The sequence below is a fragment of the Pteropus alecto genome, unplaced genomic scaffold, assembly GCF_000325575.1.
Source record: "Pteropus alecto unplaced genomic scaffold, ASM32557v1 scaffold22, whole genome shotgun sequence".
Classification (NCBI taxonomy): domain Eukaryota; kingdom Metazoa; phylum Chordata; class Mammalia; order Chiroptera; family Pteropodidae; genus Pteropus; species Pteropus alecto.
In genome coordinates, this window is record NW_006434839.1 from 2,865,260 (window position 1) to 2,887,369 (window position 22,110).

The window sequence follows — 22,110 nt, forward strand, 5'->3', positions numbered from 1 at the left end:
CCTCTTCTTCATTTCTATCCCATAAACACTGGTGTTCCTCATGGTTCCTTACACCGTCCACTAGTTAATCTCTCTCCCTCATGCTCTCCTGCTGCTCCTGCTGCTGCTGCTCCCACCGCCACCACCACCACTGCTGTTAACTTCTAAAGCCACATCCCTAATCCTGACCTCTCGTGTGAACACCTGATAATTTCCACATGTAATACCTCTGCCTGGGAGCTCCAAACACACTTCGGGTTGATTATATCTCAAACTGAATTCAGTTCCTGTCTTTTAATGTTTTATTTTTCCTTCTGCCGCCCCTAACTCACTTAACGTCACCAAGCCATGTTAAACAATTTCAGGTTTCTAATGTTTTGAAACCTCTTCCACTGATGGTGATTCACTTTATTTTTGTAATGATTCACTTTGAAATGAGCCATTGTTGATTAATTTAACACTAGACTCTCTTTGTCTGACATTTTCTTGTCTTTTGGATAGAAAGACGTATTTCAAAAATAAGAATTTCTGGAATTTGAGGGTAACTTTTTAAAAAGTTTTAATCTATAGGATAGGGCCCAGAACTCTTCCCTGCCTTTCCAACCACACACACACACACACACACACACAGTCCTTTATTAAATGACTACTTTTTAATTCTCTTTTTCTGGTTCCTTTGTCTTTCCTGTCTACTATTTATATCTTATCATTCCCCAAGATTTGGTTTGAAATCTCTACTTTTCTCACTCTACTTCCTTATCTGGGTAATCTCACTGTTTTTCAGGGTTTCAATTACTCCTGAAATGATGATTTCTCCAAATCTGTCCCTAGATGTCAGAGAACATCTTTCTTGAGCTTCAAAACAAAATTTACAACTGCCACATGAATATCTCTATCTGGATGTTATCTAAAGATTCACAGCCTTTAGAAATCTAAAACTTCCTCTCTAAATCATTATTTCATGTATACATAAAACCCTGAAAAGCTGAGTTCAGTTCATTCATAAAAGAGATGACATTTCTGATATCACTATGTGAACCCTCTCACCAACAGCCATTTAGTCTCTAGGCTACTTTCCCCTAATATTTAGCCAGTGCGGCAAAGTGATACTGATCTTCGGTTTTCCTTTATTCGCAGTCTGGCTCACCTTGTAGCAGTCATTGGCAATGAGCTGTAAGAGGCTAAAGGATTCGCCAGAGGTTTCCATCTTGAGGTAAAGTTCCCAGGCTAGTCTTGGTTTCTTATTCATAATATCTACAAAAAGAAACAAATGTTTTTGCTTTTTAAATGTACAAAAATGCATTTCTGCACCTTGCTATTCTACAGATTTGCTTCTATGTTTCAAATATACAAAGTGATGGTAAATAGTTCCTACATGGAAAGCTTGCAATTTTGGCATTAAGCTGGTTCTGAGCTCTACCATACTTAAATTTTTCCTTTAAGTTAGAATTCAGTTGCTTATGTCTTCTTAGGTTGGACTGATTTCCAGTAGTTCCCACTCAGTTCATCTGCTTAAAAGAGGACACCTATCATTTATTCAATCTTACTCATATAGTTTCAGCTTCACTTAGAATATCTGATTGTTAAAATTTTCCCATAACTTCAAAAACTCAGTGAATACTTTAAATCAAGTGAACAAAAGGAACAAGAAAGGATAGTGAAGAGAGAAAGACAGAGGTTATAGGCTAAACAATACACCAAAAAATGATGTTTTTGACATTTTGCCACTTTTAAGGCCTGCATCATAGTGAAAAGGTAGAATGAGCATAACAGGATGATTTCACACACACACACACACACACACACACACACACACACACACACACACACACAGTGTAAACTGGGATTCTGGAAACTTTAACAGGGATAAAGGAAGAACTTGGAGTCTTTTAGAACTGCATATGCTTGGTCAATGTTGTATGGTAGAACTAATCACAGGGCAAACTAACATGATATATGTACATGGTCACCCTCGCTGATTAGCATTAATAACACAATTTTGATGTTTACTCATTTTACAGAACAAAATATAAAACAAAATTAGAAAATGCTCAATATAATTTCTAACCAGAAGATTATGCAATAGAGAAGAAAAAGAAGATTCCTCTGTGACATTTAAAAGAAGACTCACAGCATCGAGCTAACCAACTGAGGTAAATGTAATCATTTTTCATCTTCTCATTTTGGATTAAAAGAAAAACCTGTGAGAAGAGGAAAGAAAGAATAAACATGAAGATGCTTTTGCAGTGAAAACATTCATATCAGCTTACCTAACATTCATAATTAACATAGTCTTATGGATGACCAAATTCTATACAGGCTGCTAAGAAAAAGTGAAGCACAAAATTGTGGTGATTTTAACACATTTCTCTCAGTTACTGATATCACAAGCTGACAAAAGGGTGGTAAGGATAGAGAAGATTTGAACAGAATAATTAACAACTGCATAATACATATTATTTTCAAGAACACATGACCAAGCTACTGGGCAATAAAGCAAGTCTCAACAAATTTTAAAGGACTGGTGTTATACCGACCACGTTCTATGACAATACAATTAAATTAGAAATCAAAATAAAATAATCTGGAAAGGATAATCCATGTTTAAAAATCATGAGACACATTTACAGAAATTAGAAAATATTTGCAATTTAAATAATATTGAGTTGAATAATTTGTTTAATAACAAAATTCAATCGAATAATTCAACTGAATCATTTTGAATAATTTAGACAAATCGATCTATGAAGTTAGATGTCAAGATAGTGGTTAGCCTTGGGAGAAAGGGAGTGACACAAAAAGATGAGGCGGTTCCTAGGGTTATGATCAAATTCTATTTCATGATTTGGGTACTGTTTATTTGGATATGTTCACCTTAAAAATCCATCAAGTTGTATACTTTGATATGTGTACTTTTCTTGATGTATGCATTTATAAAATTTATAAAAAAGGAAAATATTAATGTGGTTATGATATCTATATGTCTAGTCACATTGCATTTTTTAATGTAACCTAATAACAAAGGAACTTTTAGTAATCTTTTACTCTTGAATATTTTATTTAAGTGAGAAAAAGATAACAATATTTTTAGATAGAATCATTCAAATGCCTTCCAAAGCAGGTACCCACCTCTTCACCCTCACTGGTATTGCCTGTTGCAGCTTTGGCTTGGGCATAATTAAAGTTAAAGATGTCATCGTTATAGAAGTAACTCTGAAAAACATCCCAAGAACAGGTCACATTGAGCATGAACATACAAAATATAAAAACATCAGATATACCAGAGAAACACAAAAATAATCTTACCGAATTAACTGATGCCACTAATGCCACAATAGTAAAGGGGCCATCTTATCTCTGACACATTATATACAGTATTTTGTATACAAAGTCCTCTAGAAAAGTCTATACTGACCTTAAATGAATTGAGGTAAATCAAGACATCATCAAATTGCTTAAGCAGGAAGAAACAGGAAGCCATGCATTGCCTCCCTGGTATTGTATCTGGAACGGAATGGGAAAAGAAACCATGGGCATTCATGTGTACTCATGAAATTAAAAGTTCCCTTTAGCTGTGATTTATTTTATAACTTAGATAGGAATGTATTCCAAGACATCTTTCTAGATTCTGAAATTACAGATGCTTCAGTGGACAAACTCTGAATAGAGTTTTCTCTATTCAGTTAACTCTCAGAGTCCAAAATAAACACATGGCCTGCAGGCTCTCCTCCAGATCTTTTTCCAGGGCTTTGATTCTCTCACTCAACTCCAATACCTGCACATGCAACTAATGTGGCTTGGTCTCCATCATTACTCACCTAAGACAACCTGGCATTTTTAATCTCAAAGGGAGAAATAATTTGCCATGGAACCATCTGATCCTGATCCTTACTCAACTTTTTGTCTGATATCACAGTCCTATTTGGTGTAGCAGATGATTAGTATAACTTCCTCTTGCCACTCTCAACCCCCCTTATTCTGTTCAATTCATTCCCCGTAGCACTCATCACAGACACACTACATAATCTATTTATTATGCTTTTAGCCCGTCCCACTATGCTGTACATTCCACAAGCGTAGCAGGATTTGTATGTTATGTTTACTGCTGCATCCCCAACACCTCGATAAATTATTGTTGTCTGAATGAATGAAATAGGGAAAGGAAATACTATTCAATAAATGGTTTTAGTGAAACATTTGAAAGAAAATGAATGTCTAAGAGTGATAAAAATAATAACCAGTTCAGCATGAACACTGTTCAGTGGAATAGATGCCAGCCATAGACAACCAGTACAGAGAGCCATATCCTTAACTGGCTAACTATCAGCCCTTTTTATAGTCCTTACTCAAATTTTACAGTGAATCTTAACTGATGAAATCAATACTTTAATAATAGAAATGAAGCCATAAAACTACTTTTGGAGAATATAGGTGAATATTATGTAACTGCTAGGGTAGGAAAGCATTGTCTAAGCTTGACATCTACATAAGAAATCATTACAGAAAAGATATACTTAATTCAATGAGATTTAAATATTTTTATATAGGAAAAAATATGATAGGTAAAGTTAAAAGTCAAATCATCCATTGGAAAAAATATCTACAACATAACAAATGTTTACTACATAAAGGGCTCTTGAAAAATCAATAAAAGTTAACGTTTCAAATCAAAAACAGAATCAAAAATTTAAAACTCTCATGAACTAAAGAATACATTTATTCTCCTCTATTTCTAGATTCCCTCATCCCGTTTTAGCTGAGATGGTGAGAAGAGCTAATTCCAATTTTCTCCCCTGTGTCTGACTCCCCCACTTCATACTGGAAAGTCTAACATGTATCCCTGGGCAGAGAATCAGACTCCATCAGTCAGCACACAACACAGCCAGCTCCCATCATGACTTGTGGCCACAAGCATGGATCTCAGACACACACCGCATTCACTAGCTGATCCTCCCACCAGCTGGAAGAACTGCTGGGCAATTTTCATATGATCCCTCTGAAAAACAAAGCAGAGCAGATACAGAAGAATAAGCTGAAGATATTTCATTTGTATTATACTTTATGGTTTTAATGTATTTGTCAGGATTTAACATATACCCTTGTTTTTGGTCCTCCCCAAAACAATACTAATTCTAATTAGCATAAGCAACAAAACCCGATAACCTGAAAATAAATTAAAACCTACACTGGATCAGATAGAAAAGAAGAAAAAAAAAAATCTACCCCCAAATTCTATCCTAAAGTACTTTCATTAAATGAATTCATTCATTTATTCAACAAATATCTATTGCTCTTTTACCATATATCAGACCTTGTGGTAGGAGCTATGGTTAAAACAAGGAGTATTTATTAAATTAACTCATTCATTTATTCAATAACTATTTACTACCTATCTGCTATATGAGGCACTGTGAAGTGAGCTGGAGATAAGATTTACTTATATTCTGCTTTGTTCTGAAAAGAACTTAATATTCTTATTTAGAATATGAGAATTCTAAAAAGTAAAAGAATTCTTATTCTTTTTAGACTATTAGATGAATAATATTTAGATGAGTCAGAGCTTAATTTTAGACAGTGTTTTGGAGTTTATGAAAAGCTTTCCCAGAGACACAACTATCTCCATTTCACAGAGGCCAAAATTAGAGTTCGGAGGTGTGCGATGTTAAAAAAAGAAATCGCTGAAAATAAGAATGGAGCTGTGCACTGATTTGTTGTTGTTGCTGTTGTCATTAGATAGAAACACTGTTTAAAAACTGGGCTCTTTTTCAATAAAGCAGCAATTTTTAGCGCAAAAGTTTTTTTTTTTTTTTTTCTTTAACATGGAATGTTTTACAATGGAAACTGGATTAGGGGATGTGGAAAATGAGGAGCTACAGAAGAGCCTATTTATAAGCTGATTGCTAGTTGAACTCTGACATTCATTTTGACCCTTTCCATACACTATGGCTTTGCAAACTGTAGACGACAAGCGATTTCACACTCACCGAACCCATTTCCTGGCCGAGGGCTGCATTGACCACTCCTTTGAGGATATACTCCTAGAAACATGAAATGACTCTGATTTAAAAGGAATGTGGAGCTATGAGATATCTTTCAAATCAATTAGTTTCATCAACGCGATACTTTATATTATCAAAAGTTACCCGGGGCCTCCTTTTTCTGTTCCTTCCCTGGCTTGAATGAGAACTCACTGTTTGTAAATCCTCAGTCTTAAGCAGAAATAACTCAGTGGAAACTTCCAAGAGTTAAGTTTTGTATTATTTCAATTTGATGGAAAAAAAAATTAACAGTAAAATGTTTACGTAATAATTTTATAATCTTATTAGCCACTTCCATTTTCTGTGACCACATCATATATATTATTTTCCCTTTCCATTGATATAATGACCTTTCTTGGCTAGTGATCCTTTCTTCAAAAAAAAAAAAAAAATGTCTTCTGGTTTCCGTTTGTAAGGTATTCTCTTTGGCGTCCTAGGGCCTCACCTATATCCCTTTCAGACTTGGTTCTATTCTTCAACAGATACGCTTCTTAGCGGCTTTATCAATTTTTATGTGGATATTATTTTTATTTAAGAAGTCTCATTAAAAGAATAGTACAAAAGATGCTGAAACTCTTAATACACTCAAGAAATATACCTGGATAGACTTCATGGAGTCTGGAAACATTTTTCAACAGTCTTTCATTCAGTAAGTAAAGTGATTTCTGAGCGCCTAGTGTACAGAGCATTGGAGACACAATACAGACACAGTCCCTGAGTGCAATAAGCTACAATCTAGTGGGGGAGAAAGACGTTACAGACAGCTATGCTAGTGATAAGCAGCTATACCTCATCACTGCTTTCATCAGAATTCTAGGTTTCAGTATCTTCAAACTTCTACCCTTCTGAGGAAATGACCACATATAGGGAGTTTAAAAATATAAAAAAAACCCAAACATTCATTCTTACATCAAAAGTCTCACATAACATTCCTAGATCAATATACATATATATGAACTTTCTCGGGATTCGACAAGCAGGAAACTTCTCTAATATGTCTTCCAACTACTACTGTTCCAAAGTTCCGTTTTCAGTAGAACTCAGTAAAAATATAAGACATTCTCGATTACCTGAGGAGTAGTAGGTTCGAGATCCTTAATTAAATTATAAGCTTCTTGTACATCATCTGAAATATAAGAAACAAGTAGCCAGTTGTTTCTGAAACTCTTCTGAAACAGTCCCCCAAAGGTATGATCCTTCTGTACCCAAACATTCACGGGAAGTAGGATCTATTTTAGCTGTTCCAATACTCTATCAAGTTCGATGTTGAGTAGTTATCCTAAAGATAACCAAATATCCTTAGGGAATCCATATTAAGCCATAAAGCAGCTAAAGAAATGTTCAAGCTAAGAATTTGGATGAGGTGTTATATACCAATGGCATTATAGTTATCTAAGAAAAACAACCATTTTTAAAAAAGAGATATATTAAGTGTGTAGGAGTGAAATGACATGAAGACTGGGATTTGTTTTAAAACATTTTAGCAACAAAAAAGGAAGAGGGAGGATAGACGAAAAGTTTGTCAATATCTTGAAAACTGTTGAATCTGGGATTAATATTTCGGTGTTCATTTTGGGTGTTCATACTAGTTATTTTTATGTTTGAAAAGTTTTATAATAAAAATTAATATATAAAATATACAAGATGTTTCTTTAATACTTGTCCAAAAGGCAAGAATTCTTTGTGCTTACATAAAGAGAACTCTTTGGAAGTTCATGTTCTTACTCTAATAAACACATATTTTCCTCGATGAGGAATATGTTGTCTGGTTGATTTCGGCCAGGCCCCTAAAAAGGTCCACACTGTTGTTAGTCCAAAGTCCATTCCAGAGTGTCACCCCTTGCCACTAAATGAGTGGTTGTGACTTCCCTGTACTTAGAGCTGTTATATATTAGACTGCTTTAGGCATCTGTCTAATAATAATTTTAACTTTACTTAGAGGCAAAAAATATCACATTCTCTTTGAATCATAATATTTCTGATAAGAAACCATGGGTACAAAGCAATAGAAAGGCTGACAGAGCAAAACAAAACAAAACAAAACAGTTAATGATAAAAAAGACGTAAGAAAATGTAGATGTATATTATACATGGGGGAACACTAGGGAAAAAAAGAACTGCAAAAGAGGGGAAGGGAAAACAATGGGAAAACTGAAATACAATGGGTAGAGAACAAAGGAGAGAAAAATAAGAGGGAAATGGAAAAAGAATGGGGTAGAAGGTTGCAAGCAACAGAGGAGGAGAGAGAGGCTAAAGAGTAAAGGCACAACAAATAAGCACCAATAAATTCATTCTGTCCTACGAGCCGGCTGTGAATTCATTTTTGGAAATATTATGGATTTTACAAGTTAACAGAATAGTTCAATTAGAGATTAAATGTTCTAAAATATATCATTATAAACAAGAACAAGACAACGTTTTCGTACCTTGACGAAGGTAGTAAATCACTAAGTTTAGCCGAGCTTCTGGAATGACATCGACCAGGGGAGGCAAAACCTGCAAAGCCCCTTCACCTCCTCGGAAAACAACCTAGAGACAGAGAGACTGTGTTTCTGTGGCAATAAGTACAAGTATGTTTATCGGTGGAAATGTTTAGGAGCTCCCACTTATAACTGAGTACATGATGTCCAACTGAAGTAGCTCTGGGAATCAGTGAACATGTTGGGAACTTTCACACTCACTGAATGTATTACTGCCTAACTATTGCCTGTGCCTCTTACCAGTTCTCTTCCCTCTTCTCTGATTCTAATCTTTCTATTTAATAGCCTATCGTATTGAAATAGGTCATTTTTTTATACTATTTAAAACCTACCTACTGCCACTATCAACCTCTATACCCTAATCCGTCTTTATTTTAATTCACAGCACTCATGACTTCATTTTACGTATCTTTTGTCTGTTTATCTGTTACACCCACCAGCATATATACTCCATACAACAAGGAACTTTGCATTCACTATGTACTCCTGGGTCCTAGAACTATAACTAGTAAAGCTGGCACTCATTTATTCTTTGAAAGAATGAATATATTTTGAAGTTCTCTATATTATACACATGACGTTGACTTCATTGAAAAAAAGCCATTGTCTAAATTATAGTAAGTATAAGAAGCAGAATAAATGTATTGCATACTTTTCAAAAAAACTGCAGAAATCTCTTAAAGTACCAAATAATTTCTTTGCATTTTTTATTTTACATTATACATAGTACAGTGGTTACATATTTATATAATTTATGAGGTGATCCCCCTGATTACTCTAGCACCCATCAGGCACTACACACAGCCATTACTACAATATTGACTATATTCCCTATGCTGTACTCTACATCCCCGTGACTGTTTTTTAACTACTAATTTGAAAAGTACCGTATAATTAAACGATTTTCCTAGACAGATATTCTACATCAAAAACCCCATGAAAGAATTTATATAACCTTTCTGAGCCTGTTTTCCTCATCTCTAAATGGCGTTAGTAATGTCTACCTTTCAGGCTTATTATGAAAATTAAATGAGTTAAAGTGGGATGTGTGGCACGTCATAGATAATATTTCATTTAATTCAGCAAATATTCATTAGCACCTACTATATGCCTGGTATTATAATAAGCAGCAGGGTTATGGTGGGAACAAGCCACTCCTCCTGTCACTATATAGGCTATATTCAAGTAGGAAGAGACTTTCAAAAAGCAAACACATAAGTATGTTTTCATATACTAATAAACGCTGTAGAGAACAGCCAAATCAAAAACACCATCCATGAGAGGACAGTTTGTGTACTGTGGTGCTCCCAGAGCCTAGGTTGTTTCACAAGTAAATATGCAGAAATCAAGACCATCAGACATGAACTCCCTAATCCCTTCTTTCTACCTCAAAATACCTATTTGGTCATCTCTTTTGGTTCCTTCTTGTCTGAGATGTTCCCTTCTTTAGCCAAGATTAATTCTTTCACCTGTCTTCTTGAATTCATGACTTCTAACTCCATATGAACTTTGTTTCTCTATTAATTATTCTATTTTCATTAGCCCTGGTTCTGCTTCTCAACTTTAAATATACACAAAGGTTTTTGCTCTCTTGGAAAGTCTTCCATGTGGTGCCATTGTTCTCTCTGAATGGTGCCCTATCTTTCTCCTTTCTCCTATGACCTACTTCTAAAGTATGTGGCTTCCTGTTTCAACTATCTTCTCATCCTCTCACTCCTTAACGTCCCAGAAAACTGGCTCCTGCTCTCGGCACACTAGTACCTACCCTCACAAGTCACAAATTAACCCCTTTAACAATATTCAGTGGACTTTTGTATTTAGTAAGTAAATGCTTACTCTATGCCAGATACTTTGGGAAGCACCTTCCACAGATTACCTCTGTAGGGGCCAGGGAAATTTCCCTTACCCCTTCTGTTCTTTTGGCAGGTCAAATATTCAAATGACATACAGCAGATTAACAGGAGAAAATCGAATTTTAATATGTATGCACAGGAATTCACATAAGCATGAAAATTCTAAAGAGATGAGGCAAAATAAGGTATATGTGTTATTTTGGGCTAAGAAGGGAGAAGGGTACACAATTCACAGGTAGTTGAGAAAGAGGGAAGATTTGGTAAACGATTTCTTGCAGGGCCACCCAGAAAAAATGGGACACAAAAGGGAACCTAACAAACAGATTTTAGCTTGGATCCTTCCTGTCTGCCACACTTAATTCATACGTGCTAAGGAGAATATGCAGGTTCCCTTCCTGAAGCAGGTCTTTCTATCTGAATCTCTTCAGGAAGGTAAGGGGGAGATAAAAGGCTCTTCCTGAGTTTGTTAGGCTTTTGTGTTCAGCTCCAAACAATCTGCATGCCAGGGTGGCACATTCTAGGGGGATTCACAGGGCCTCCCACACCTCATTTAACCCTCACAAGAACATAAGGTAGGTACTGTGATTTCCCCTATTCCACATGTGAGAACATTGAGACTCAGCCATATTAAGTGGCTTATCCAAAGCTACAAACCTAGTACATAACTTGATTGTGATCTCAAGTCTGTTTACAAAAGTTGATGATCATAATAACCATTTATATTGCTCAATATTTTTCAGGTTTTGTTTTAAACTTTAATATGCGTTCATTGGAGAAGAAACTTGCATACAATATTACAAAAGCAAAAAGGAAAATTTCCATATTCTCACTTTTCTCTTTAATGCCACACCCCAAGAATAATCCCCATTTAGTAGCTGATACTCTCCTTCCAATCATATATTCATGTGGTGGTTCTTTACTCTGGTTGTACGTTACAACCGACTGGGAAGCTTTTAAGAAACACACTGATAGCTGGGCCCCAGCCCAAGCATTAAATAAAAATCTCTGGGGAGGGGGTGATGGAGCCCATGCACCATTATTTTTAAAAACCTCCCAGGTGATTAAAATGTAGAGTTGTAAATGGCATTACATTATCTAGATGTTCTTTCTTGCCTGCCTTTTCTTATTTGCTTATTCTCCTTCCTCCAGCCCCTTAAATACAGATGCTCTCTTGGAAACATATTTTTCCCTGTGTTTGATCCTTTCCTCCATATATAGTTGTCAAGATTTTGGCAATCACTTCTCTTATGAAAACTCCTAAACCTGTACTCCAGTCTTGATCATTCACCAAGCTTAATATCCAAACTACTAACTCTAATCCATCATTTTCCACAAAAGTGCATCTGGCTTTAATTAATAAACTACATTAGAAGTGAAAAGATTAGAGGCAGAAGCTTATAATAGAAACTATCCAAAGAAAAGTCTATCTGTGAAGCAGGCCTGAAGTGGAGAAGGAATAGAATAAATATAAGACGTGGCCAAGAAAGGATTAATAGGTTAAGGGACTGAGCAGATATCAGAAATAAAGAGGGGAGAGAGAGTCTAAAACAATGATGGTTTTCAGCAAGCATATTGGGAGAATTGGTGCCAAAGAAAGAAATAGAGAAATCAGAAGGAAAAGGCGTAGTTACTATTATCGCCATGTTTAGATGAGGAATCTGAAACTCATCGATATTAAATAATTTGCCCAATGTCCCCAGATGTCTGAGTTGAAAGCTGCTCTGCATCCACCATATTGTACGATCAGTAGAATCAAACTTAATCGGAGCCTGGAGTTTTTAGTAGTGGCCCTCATGACTCAGCCTTAAACCTAACCACCCCTTACTTTTTCACTGAGTACAGCTTTCCTTTCACTATCCCCCAGTTCAGACTTTCTGCCTAGTGAGCTCAATCTGCTCACAACCTTTCACATGTGTCATCCTAGTTCTATCATGTATGTCATCCTAGTTCTAAATCTCAGGCAAAGATGGGCTCAACTCTTACTTTCACCCGAAAATCCTTCCCATTTATTCTAACCCGGGAAGATATATTCTTCTTTGCCAACAAACTGAACACTTGGATCTACACGGCTTACACTTCTTTCTAAATGTTACATATGTAAAGAGGAGCAGAGTTTGCCACCCCAAACGTGACTTTTTTGGGATAGTGATTATTTTAAGTTGGTTATTTTTAAGAAACAAATGACTAAAGGAATTTATATAGAAAAACCTGCTCCTAGAAAGAATCTATCATCATAGATAATTGTCTTTTCAAGGGACCTAGTGTGGCAGACGAGGAAGAAACCTCAAAGTCTGTTCGTTAGACTTCCCTCTGTGTCCCATTGTTTCTGGGTGGCCCCACGAGAATTTGTTTACTAAATGTTTGCTCCTTCTCTACTTGTGAATTGCTTGCTTTCCCTTTGAACTCCAAACCACTATTCCCCTTTCTCCTTAGCTCAAGGTAGCTTCTAAGCCTCAACTGCCTGATTTGTCCTCAGGACCCATATTCTTATGAAGCTCTTGTATGCACACAAGTAATAAATTTGGTTATTTACTCTTGTTAATCTGTCTTATGTCAATTTGGTTATTAGACCAGCCAGAAGAATGTAGAAGGGTAAAAGGAAAATTATTTTTCCTCCCCTACATACGTATTACTGCCTTCCCTATAAGTATTTCCTTGATGAAACGACCTGATATTTTAAACTCATTTTCTCTCCTTGACAACAAGGAGGAGTTCACTTGGAATAGAGAAATATTTGCTGAGATATCTCCCTCCATTTATCATTCTAACCGCTGAGATGTACCAAATAGGTCAGGGCTCAAGTCAGTCAAAACGGGAAACTATTACTCACCAGATTGTGCCTGATGAGTTCTTTAGCAAATTCAAAGGAAGAAGAAGCGTTGTCCATCAAGCTTTTGAGTTCGGCCTAAAATTGAAAAAGGAAAGACTCATGAAAATGACAACTGTGTAGTTCTGACACCACATATTTGCACAATGCTTTATAGTTTACAAAGAATTTAACATGCTATTTCATTTATTCCTCAGGACTCTAAGAAATAGTCAATGTAATTATTATTATCTCATTTTACAGCTGAGAACATTGAGGCTTACAAAATTAAGTGACTTGAACCTTACAGCAAGTTTGAAATTGGTAAACCCAAGTCTGCCTTCTAGAGTTAGTCTTTTCTTTCAGGGCAAAAGGTAGTAAAGGAACTAAATTTTTAACAAATGAGGTTGATTCTTCAATCTGGCCATTCCACCTATATCCTGAATTTAAATAGTACTTCCAAAAAAAATTGCTGTTTATTTACATAACAATTAAATACCTTCTTCCCACTATTTTATTATTTATTAGACCTATCAGATCTCTTCTGTGTTTTCCTGCCCTCTTCACAGCCCTTAGAAAAAAAATTGGTCAGCCATTTCCAGTGTCTCCATTGGATTCACTTCCTCTTTTTTCTGCTATTCCTACCTTGCCAATCTATAATTTTGAGTAATCCTCCTCTCTTCCTTTTTCTACTTTAGCCAGTGAATAGCTAAGCTCTTCTGGATAAAACAACTAAATTCCTGATTGTTCTCACTGGCCACTACCAGATCGGATGGGAGTGCACGTCTACTCGGCAATCCTTACATTAAGCTCTTTTCTTGATCATAGCAATTCCAGAATGTTGGGTAATATTAGGCTAGATCAGCAGTTTTCAAGCTTTCAAATCTTAATCCTAAACATTATTAGGATCCCGAAGAGTTTTTGTTTATGTGGGTGTTAGTCATCAGTATTTATTGTTTTAGAATTTAAGTATTCAGTTAATCAGAAATGCTAAAAAAAAAAAAAAACTGGTATACATTTACATAACATGTTTTATTTAAGAAAACTGTATTTGCCAAAACAAAGATTTTGTGAGTGATACAGTTTTACATTTTTGCAAATCTCTTCAATGTCTGGCTTAACAGAGCACTGCTAGATTAGCATATCTGAAATAGCATTTGATCTATTTTGAAATCGTGTTGTCTCTGGAAAACTTAATTGCACACCTGAGAGCATGAAAGTGAAAAGATGAACTCTTTTACATTATGAGGATAGTTTTAATCTCAGACAGGGCTAGCTGGAAATAAGGGTATGGCAGGTGAGGTGCCCAGGGCACAGAATTTAAAGCAGCGTTCATTCATGTCTGTGCAGTGGTGCAAGTGCTCACCTTTCAATTTTGCACCCAGGGAGCTCGCTTGCTTCATACAAGTCCTAGTCCTGCCTCGCAGACCCCATGAAATGGAGTCCCAGATCACACTTTGACAGCCACTGGCCTAGTTTATTTAAATCAATTATCCTACTGAAAACAACTAAATAAAAAGTTATATTATTAAAACATTTTCTTAAGAATACCGAAGACAGTAAGGAATTCCCAGATCAAAAATGAAGGAGAAAAGACGCATGAAAGCCATTTTTGCCTTGAAGGCTTTAAAGAGTCTATAAAATTAAAATCTTTAATTGACAGTTTTGCCAGGCAACGAGGACAAAAAACAAAGCCTGGGACCTGCACAGGAAGTCTAGCAGGAGGCCCTCCCCACACTCAGCCAGGACTCCACAGAGCTCCACTGGCAAGGGAAGGATGGAATAGAAGTAGAACTAGCATATCCCTAGCGCAGAATCACACCCCAGCTAGGAGTCCGTGGGCAGTCCAGGCAATCTCAAGCCTTGAATGTGGTTTAAGGTGGTCGTAAACTGGTAGTTCTCCCAGGTATCTGGAAGAGCAAAGACCTATCACACAGGGAGGAAAGTGCCTTCACTGTAGGCCTTAAATTATTGCTATAAGTAATTTTTCAAATACTGTGTGGAACTCACGAAGATAAGCTGACATGCAAAGAAACTAGATTCCCCGAGGGAGAACCAGGAGCAACAAGAGAAAATAGAATCAAACCCACAAAAATTTCAGAAATTCAAATTATCAAACTCAGATCACAAAACAAGCAGGCTGACGAGTTTAAGAAAATAAAAGACAAGCATGAAAGCAGAAAATGGACACTGCAAAAAATGAAGATTTTTAAGAAAGAAAGAAAGAACTTTTAAAAATATAAAATATTGCAAATAAAATTAATCACTAACTAGATGGCCAGGTGTTATATATACGAGTCAAAAATGGCCACCGTATATTGGCCTCTAGGTTGTTTATTTTTTCACAGCAGCCTAAGACCAAATAGCTCAAAAGTTTTCTGGCACCAAACTCAAATTTTACACATCTAATTGTTTTAAACGTAGCTCACATAAGCAGATTTTTAGCCTTTAACATCCTGGCTGTTTTTTATACTCCACAAACTTCCCCCCAAATCTGCTAGCCACAGATAAGATAAACCCCAGGGCTATAAAGCGGTTGTTGCCTATCAGACCTCAAGCAGTCTCTGACCCAATACCTCCTACTCTGCTGCTGAGAGATAGCATCTAGCCACATAGCTCCTATCCAATTCCCCTTCTGCCTAAGAGTTATCTTGCCCTCCTCCCATTCTGGATGGTGGTCCCTGTGCCATAGCCTCTGGACAATCACATGCTGTGAGGGACTTCCCCCCAACAAAAACCCTTAGAAGAGTCACCCAAAAAAGTTTGTACATGTTGCTGTCACATGGTTATATCTTTGCCCTCGATCAGCCCTTCCTGAAATCCCTACACCAGGTTTTACAGCAGATTAGACATATCATAAAAAAGAATTAGTGAATGGGAAAATAGATGTGAAGAAATTCTCTAGAGTATAGCATGGAGAGTCAGAAGGAGGAAAATAAGAAGAGAGGGTAGGACTTAGATGGCACTGTAAAAAGATCTAACATACGCTTACTCAGTTTCTGAGTGAAATATGAGAAACAACGGGAAGAAGAGAAATCTGAAAGAAAATGATTGGGAACTTTCATTAACTGATTAGAATCATTAATCCACCAATTCAACAAGTCCCATAGTGAAACTGGAGAAAATAAAAGACAATGGGAAAATTTTTAAAGAAAAATTTTTTTAAAAGGATAGATTACCTTCAAATAAAGTTAGATAGTTGACTTCTCAACGTAAAAATGTGCCAACAAGGTATCCTACACCTAGTAAAAATACCTTATAATATAAAAAAGGCAAAATAAAGACATTTTCAGACAAACAAAAACAGAGTTTGTCACCAGACTTTACTAAAGGGATTCTGAAGGATAAACTTCACTTCATGCAATAGGAAAAAGATCCCAGATGGAAGGTTTGTTACAAACAAGAATAAAAAGGAAATAATACAATATTTAAATATGTTGATAACACTAAATAAATATAGACTACATTTAGCAGAAATAATTTAAAAAATATATACTAAAGTACACTGCAACAATGACATATGAGTTAGGAAGGTGGTAAATGAAGTTAAAATGTTGTAAATGAAGTTAAAATATTGTAAAGTCTTTGTACTGCTTAGGAGGAGAGTAAAGATGAACATTAAACTTGATTAAATGAAAGATATCTATAGTAATTTTTATGGTAACCACCACAAGTATGAAAACAGAGTGTATGACTTCTGAAACTAGCACAAGAAAAAAATAAAGATAAAAAATAGCCAATCAAAACTAATTCTCCATACCCAAAAATAGAACAAAATAGGAGAGAAAAAGAAACAGAAGATACAGTAACCAAATAAAAACACAAAATAAGATGGCAGATTTACACCTAAGCAACCAGTATTACAATATAACCAGTAATTAAATCTAATTCTATTAAATACTCTAAAAGACAAAATTTCAGACAAGATAAGCAAAATCAACTATATGTTTACAAGAAACACACTTAAAATATGAATTTGTAAAGAAAAGGGAAAAGAAGGTTAAAAAAAAAAAACTATATCCTAGGAATGCAAACTACAAGAAAAACTAAATTAAGAGCACACAAAATGTGCTTTAAGATAAAAAACATAATTAGAGGAGAGTCACTTTCTATTGATAAAAGGTTAAATTCACCAGAAAGATGTAACCACTTAAAATTTGTACCTTCCTAAAAAAAATGGCCTCAAAATATATAAAGTGAAATGTATCAGAAGAGAAAAATTCACAGTAAGAGATTTTAACACACTTTTCTCTGTAATTAACAGTAAGCAGATACAACAAAATTAGTACAGTGATAGAAGCTTTGATATATTATAAAAAACTAACTTAATGGACACATATGGAATCTACACCAAATACTTCAGAGTACACATTCCATTCAAGTACATAAGGAAAGCTTAGAAACACTGGCCACATATTGGAGCCATACAACAAGCTTCAAGAAATAAATACCAAAGGATTAAAATAATATAAGATATGTTCTCAGGCAACAATATAATCATGTTAGTAATTGTAACCAAAAGATAACTAGAAAATTTTCCATGTATTGGGAAATCAAGAATTCTTCTAATTAATTCAAAATAACATACTGGAAATTAGAAGTTATATTGTGTACTTAATCTTAGAATGTAGTTAAAGCTATACTTGGAAATTTATTACTTTAAATGAATATTTTAGAAAAGAAAGGCTGAAAATTAATAAGCTAAACATCCATTTCAATAATTTTTAAAGTACAGCAAACCCACTGAGAGAAAACAGTAGGAAGGAAATGACAAAAATAAGTATAGAAATTAATAAAGTAGAAAACAACTAAACGATAAAGAAGATTAATAAAAACAAAAGTTGGGTTTTTTTGAAAGACTAAAAAAGTTGTAAATGAAATGGTCAAACTTCTTGAAAAATACAACCCGCTAAAAATAATACAAGAAGAAATAGAAAACATGAGTAGTCCTACAAGTATTAAAGAAATTGAATTAGTAATTTCAAACCTCCCAAGCCTAGATGACTTCATCAATAAGTTCTAGCAAACATTTGAGAAATCCTGACAGTCTTATACAGGCATACCTCATTTTATTGTGCTTCGTTTTATTGTGCTTTACAGATACTGCATTTTTTTACAAATTAAATGTTTGTGTAACCCTGCATTAAGCATTAGCATTATTTTCCAACAGCATTTTCTCACTTTGTGTCTCTGTGTCACATTTTGGTAATTTTTGCAATACTTTACATTTTTTCATCATTATTATAATTGTTATGGTGATCTGTGATCAGTGATCTTTGATGTTACTTTTTTCATTGTTTTGGAGCACCACAAACCGTGTCTATATAAGATGGTGAACTTAATGGATAAGTGATGTGTGTGTTCTGACTGACCAGACATTCCCTTGACTCTCTCCCTCTCTTTGGGCCTGAGACATTGAAATTAGACCAATGGAAATTAGACCAACTAATAACCTTACGATGGCCTCTAAGTGTTAGAGTGAAAGGTAGAGTTGCATGTCTCTCGCTTTAAATCAAAAGCTAGAAATAATTAAGCTTAGCGAAGAAGACAAGTTGAAAGTCAAGATAGGCCAAAAGCTAAGCATCTAGTTAGCCAAGAAATTGCCACAGCCACCACCCTGATCAGTCAGCAGCCAACAACATCATGGGAAGACTGTCTACCAGCAAAAACATTATGACTTGCTGAAGGCTCACATAATGGTTAGCATTTTTTTTCAGCAATCAAGTATTCTTAAGTGAAGGTATATACATTGTCTTTTAGACATAATGTTACTGTACTCTTAATAGACTACAGTATAGTATAAACATAACTTTTACATGCACTGGAAAACCAAAAATTTTGTGTGACTTCCTTTATTGTGATATACGCTTTATTGCAGTGATCTAAAACTAAACCCATAATATTTCTGGGGTATATCTGTATAAACTTTTGAAGAAAATAGTAACATATGGTCTCTCTCCATTAGGTTAATGAGGCTAGTATAACCTCTGTACCAAGACCTGACAAGATCTGTATCAATAAAAAATGAAATTATAGATTAATCAAATTGATAAGTATTGATGCAAAAATCTTAAATGGAATATTAGCTAACTGCATCCTGTGAAAATTTGTTATAAAGCTGTAGTAGTTAAGGCAACATGGTATTGAGAACAGGAGCAGAAAAATGGATCAAAAGACTAGAACAGAGAACTTCAAAATCAGATGAAAAAGGGTTTGAGACTTGAATATGCCTCTTGTAAAATCTTGGGCAACTTATTTAAAGTACATTAAGAATTAAGTCCATCATTATATATTATTTCATGCTTACTATGGAAGAGCAGAATGCTGTTGGTGTTTGTGGAGAGAACGAGCCATATAATATAGAACCCATTATACAAGTTACTAGAAGAATGCCTTATTGTAGATGTTTTAATAAAGTTATCATAAGTAAACATAAACTACATCCTATTGCTACCAGCCAAAAAAGTTTCTTAGGATACACCTGACAGAGTCATCTATTGCTGGAGTACATTATAAAATCAATATGTAAACTGCACTGAAATGATTGTAAACGAAAAAGCATGCCTTTTTCATTGGGAAGTGCAGTTTGGTGACCTGACTTGGACAGCAAAAGCCCTACAGAATATTGGTTAACTGTGCTACTCATACCAGACTATGAAAAGAACACGTGCAGATAAAATGTTAACATTTAGTATATTGGACCTTATATCAAAATTGGCAAAGTCCCCAAGACTGACTCAAGGTAGAAAGGTAAGAATATATTTCTTTTATTTGTTCTTACTAATGAAGAAAACTCGAAAGAGATCAAATCGCAAACTCAGCTTACTATTAAACTGCTGATGCTGGAAACTGGCCAATTAGGGAGACTCAAGGGACTCCTTAGTTGAAATGAGTATACCCAAGAATGCATTTTATATAATATTTAAATGGATTGTCTGATTGTATACTAAGCAATTTAATTGATGGGCATTTCTTTTGCCACAACTGGCCACTTTTTCCGACATAAGCCATGAAAAGTGAATCTGGGCTTGTGTTAAGGACACGTGCTCTCTACCCACCTCTCTCCCTCCCATTACTAAACGCTGTTTTACTCAGGAGATGACTCTTCTGTCAGCATGAAGCATGTTCATAGTGCTTCTTGCTATTTCGTTTTCACAATAAATTTTACTTTGATATAGTTAATTTGCTGGCTTCAGCATGATGCCATCTGGAACTGTTTTTAGGGCAAAGGTGGGATTTAAAAATTTTAGCACGTGCAGAAATTTTACTTTTAAATTTTGGTGGCTTCTGACATTAACCAAAGTAATGGCTAAGGTAGTAATGTCCAAGCATGGCCCCCTCATAGGGTTAACCTAAAAATATATCTGTATAAAGTATATACATAAATATGCATATATACATATATTATATATATACCTGAAACTGTATATAGATGTAGTATAGAACATGCTGTCTATCTATGTATTTATATCTATATCTATATGTATGTATATATGCGTATGCATGTGTGTGTATATACATAAAATGTTAAATAAAAGGGGGTCCCCTATATGGCCTCCTGTACACTCTCAGTTTCTCATAAAAAGAGAGCTATAACAGAATTTATCCATGGGACAGTTAGGGAAACTAAATAATAAATATAAAGTGTTCTGCACAGTGCCTGTAACTACCTAATTTCTACATATTTATAAAATGTCTACCACTGTTGCTGTTTGAGGTAACCTTACAGGAGACACTGAGGTGTATCAGCAGAGAAAGACATTCCGGGAAATGGGAATGGGGTATGCAAAGCCGTGGTAGCAGGAGAGTATGGTGTATGGAACAAACTCAGTGGCTGGACTGGAGAGGACGAGACTAGTGTCGGGGAAAGCACTGAAATAAGAGACGAGGACTAGAACAGTGGCAAAAGAGAAAGGAGGGTGGATAACGGAGATATCGAGGACATAGAACTGATGGGAACTGGTGAATGGTTAGATGGGGGATGAAGAGAAGAGAGGTATGGATGTCCCAGGTTCTGATGTGAATTACATATTCCTGACACTGAACCACAGAGCCTCAAGCATATTTTAGAGGAAGAAGTGAAAATGTTTGGTATTTGAGTTACGTAAGGCTTCTAGGTAAAGATCATCTACAATATGTCGGGCACACACAGAGAATTCAGAAGTCAATATTCTTTTTAGATTATTTGATCAATGTAAATACTGAAATAATTAGGCTCTTATAGAGTCACGCTGGCAATAACAAAGGGATGTTGATCAAGAGTTAGAGATTATAGTCATGAAAACCTGGGAAATAGAGGGTAATTCAAATGAAATTAAGTTAAGTTGAAAACAAATTTCCATCACTACCTCGGCTGCTTTACCGTTGTAAAGGCGGAAATGATTACAGGCCTTAAGGTTGAGTGCGATGGTACTATCGGGGATTTGTTGGAGGTAAACAGCCAGAACTTCTTGAGACACATCATAGTAATCCAACTTGTAGTAACACAGGGCCACATAAACATTGAGGGCAAGGTACTCCCTGTTAGATGAAAGAATTAAAAGTTAACGGTTTAAGTCTACTTCAGAGAAATGTCAAACTACAAAGACTTTAATGGCTCAAATGAATAGCAAGGCAAAGAGAATATGAATTTTCCTTTTGAAGAAAGAAGGCAAGATATAATCAGTACAATATTTCTCTTTTGTATTCTCATGTTTGGGGAATTTTTATATAAGAACTGATGACAACGAGAGGACAAAAAGAAAAGTTCAATTCCTACCTGTTCATGTAGGAGTTGAAAACTAACATATGCTGTAATTGAGCATAAACACAAATAAACACATACCATACATAGAGGACAGACAGACAAGGCAAGTAGACTTGAAGACTGAAAATGGGAATGAGTGGGAGAATGTAAAGATAAAGCAAAAGAAGGAAGAAGGGACATGGATGAGATAATTTGGGGACATGGGACA

General features: G+C 35.4%; 1 protein-coding gene across 1 annotated transcript in view; it reads right to left on the reverse strand.

Annotated features, from left to right (window-relative positions):
* TTC26 (tetratricopeptide repeat domain 26) overlaps positions 1-22,110 on the reverse strand; it is a 37,093-nt gene that overhangs the window by 7,290 nt on the left and 7,693 nt on the right. Inside the window, exons 7-16 of the mRNA XM_006910483.3 lie at positions 21,505-21,676; positions 13,181-13,255; positions 8,444-8,546; positions 7,088-7,143; positions 5,964-6,017; positions 4,912-4,975; positions 3,395-3,483; positions 3,109-3,192; positions 2,111-2,180; positions 1,127-1,233 (exon numbers count right to left, since the gene is read on the reverse strand). Coding sequence (XP_006910545.1) covers positions 1,127-1,233; positions 2,111-2,180; positions 3,109-3,192; positions 3,395-3,483; positions 4,912-4,975; positions 5,964-6,017; positions 7,088-7,143; positions 8,444-8,546; positions 13,181-13,255; positions 21,505-21,676 — 874 coding nt within the window. The remainder of the gene's footprint in view (positions 1-1,126; positions 1,234-2,110; positions 2,181-3,108; positions 3,193-3,394; positions 3,484-4,911; positions 4,976-5,963; positions 6,018-7,087; positions 7,144-8,443; positions 8,547-13,180; positions 13,256-21,504; positions 21,677-22,110) is intronic.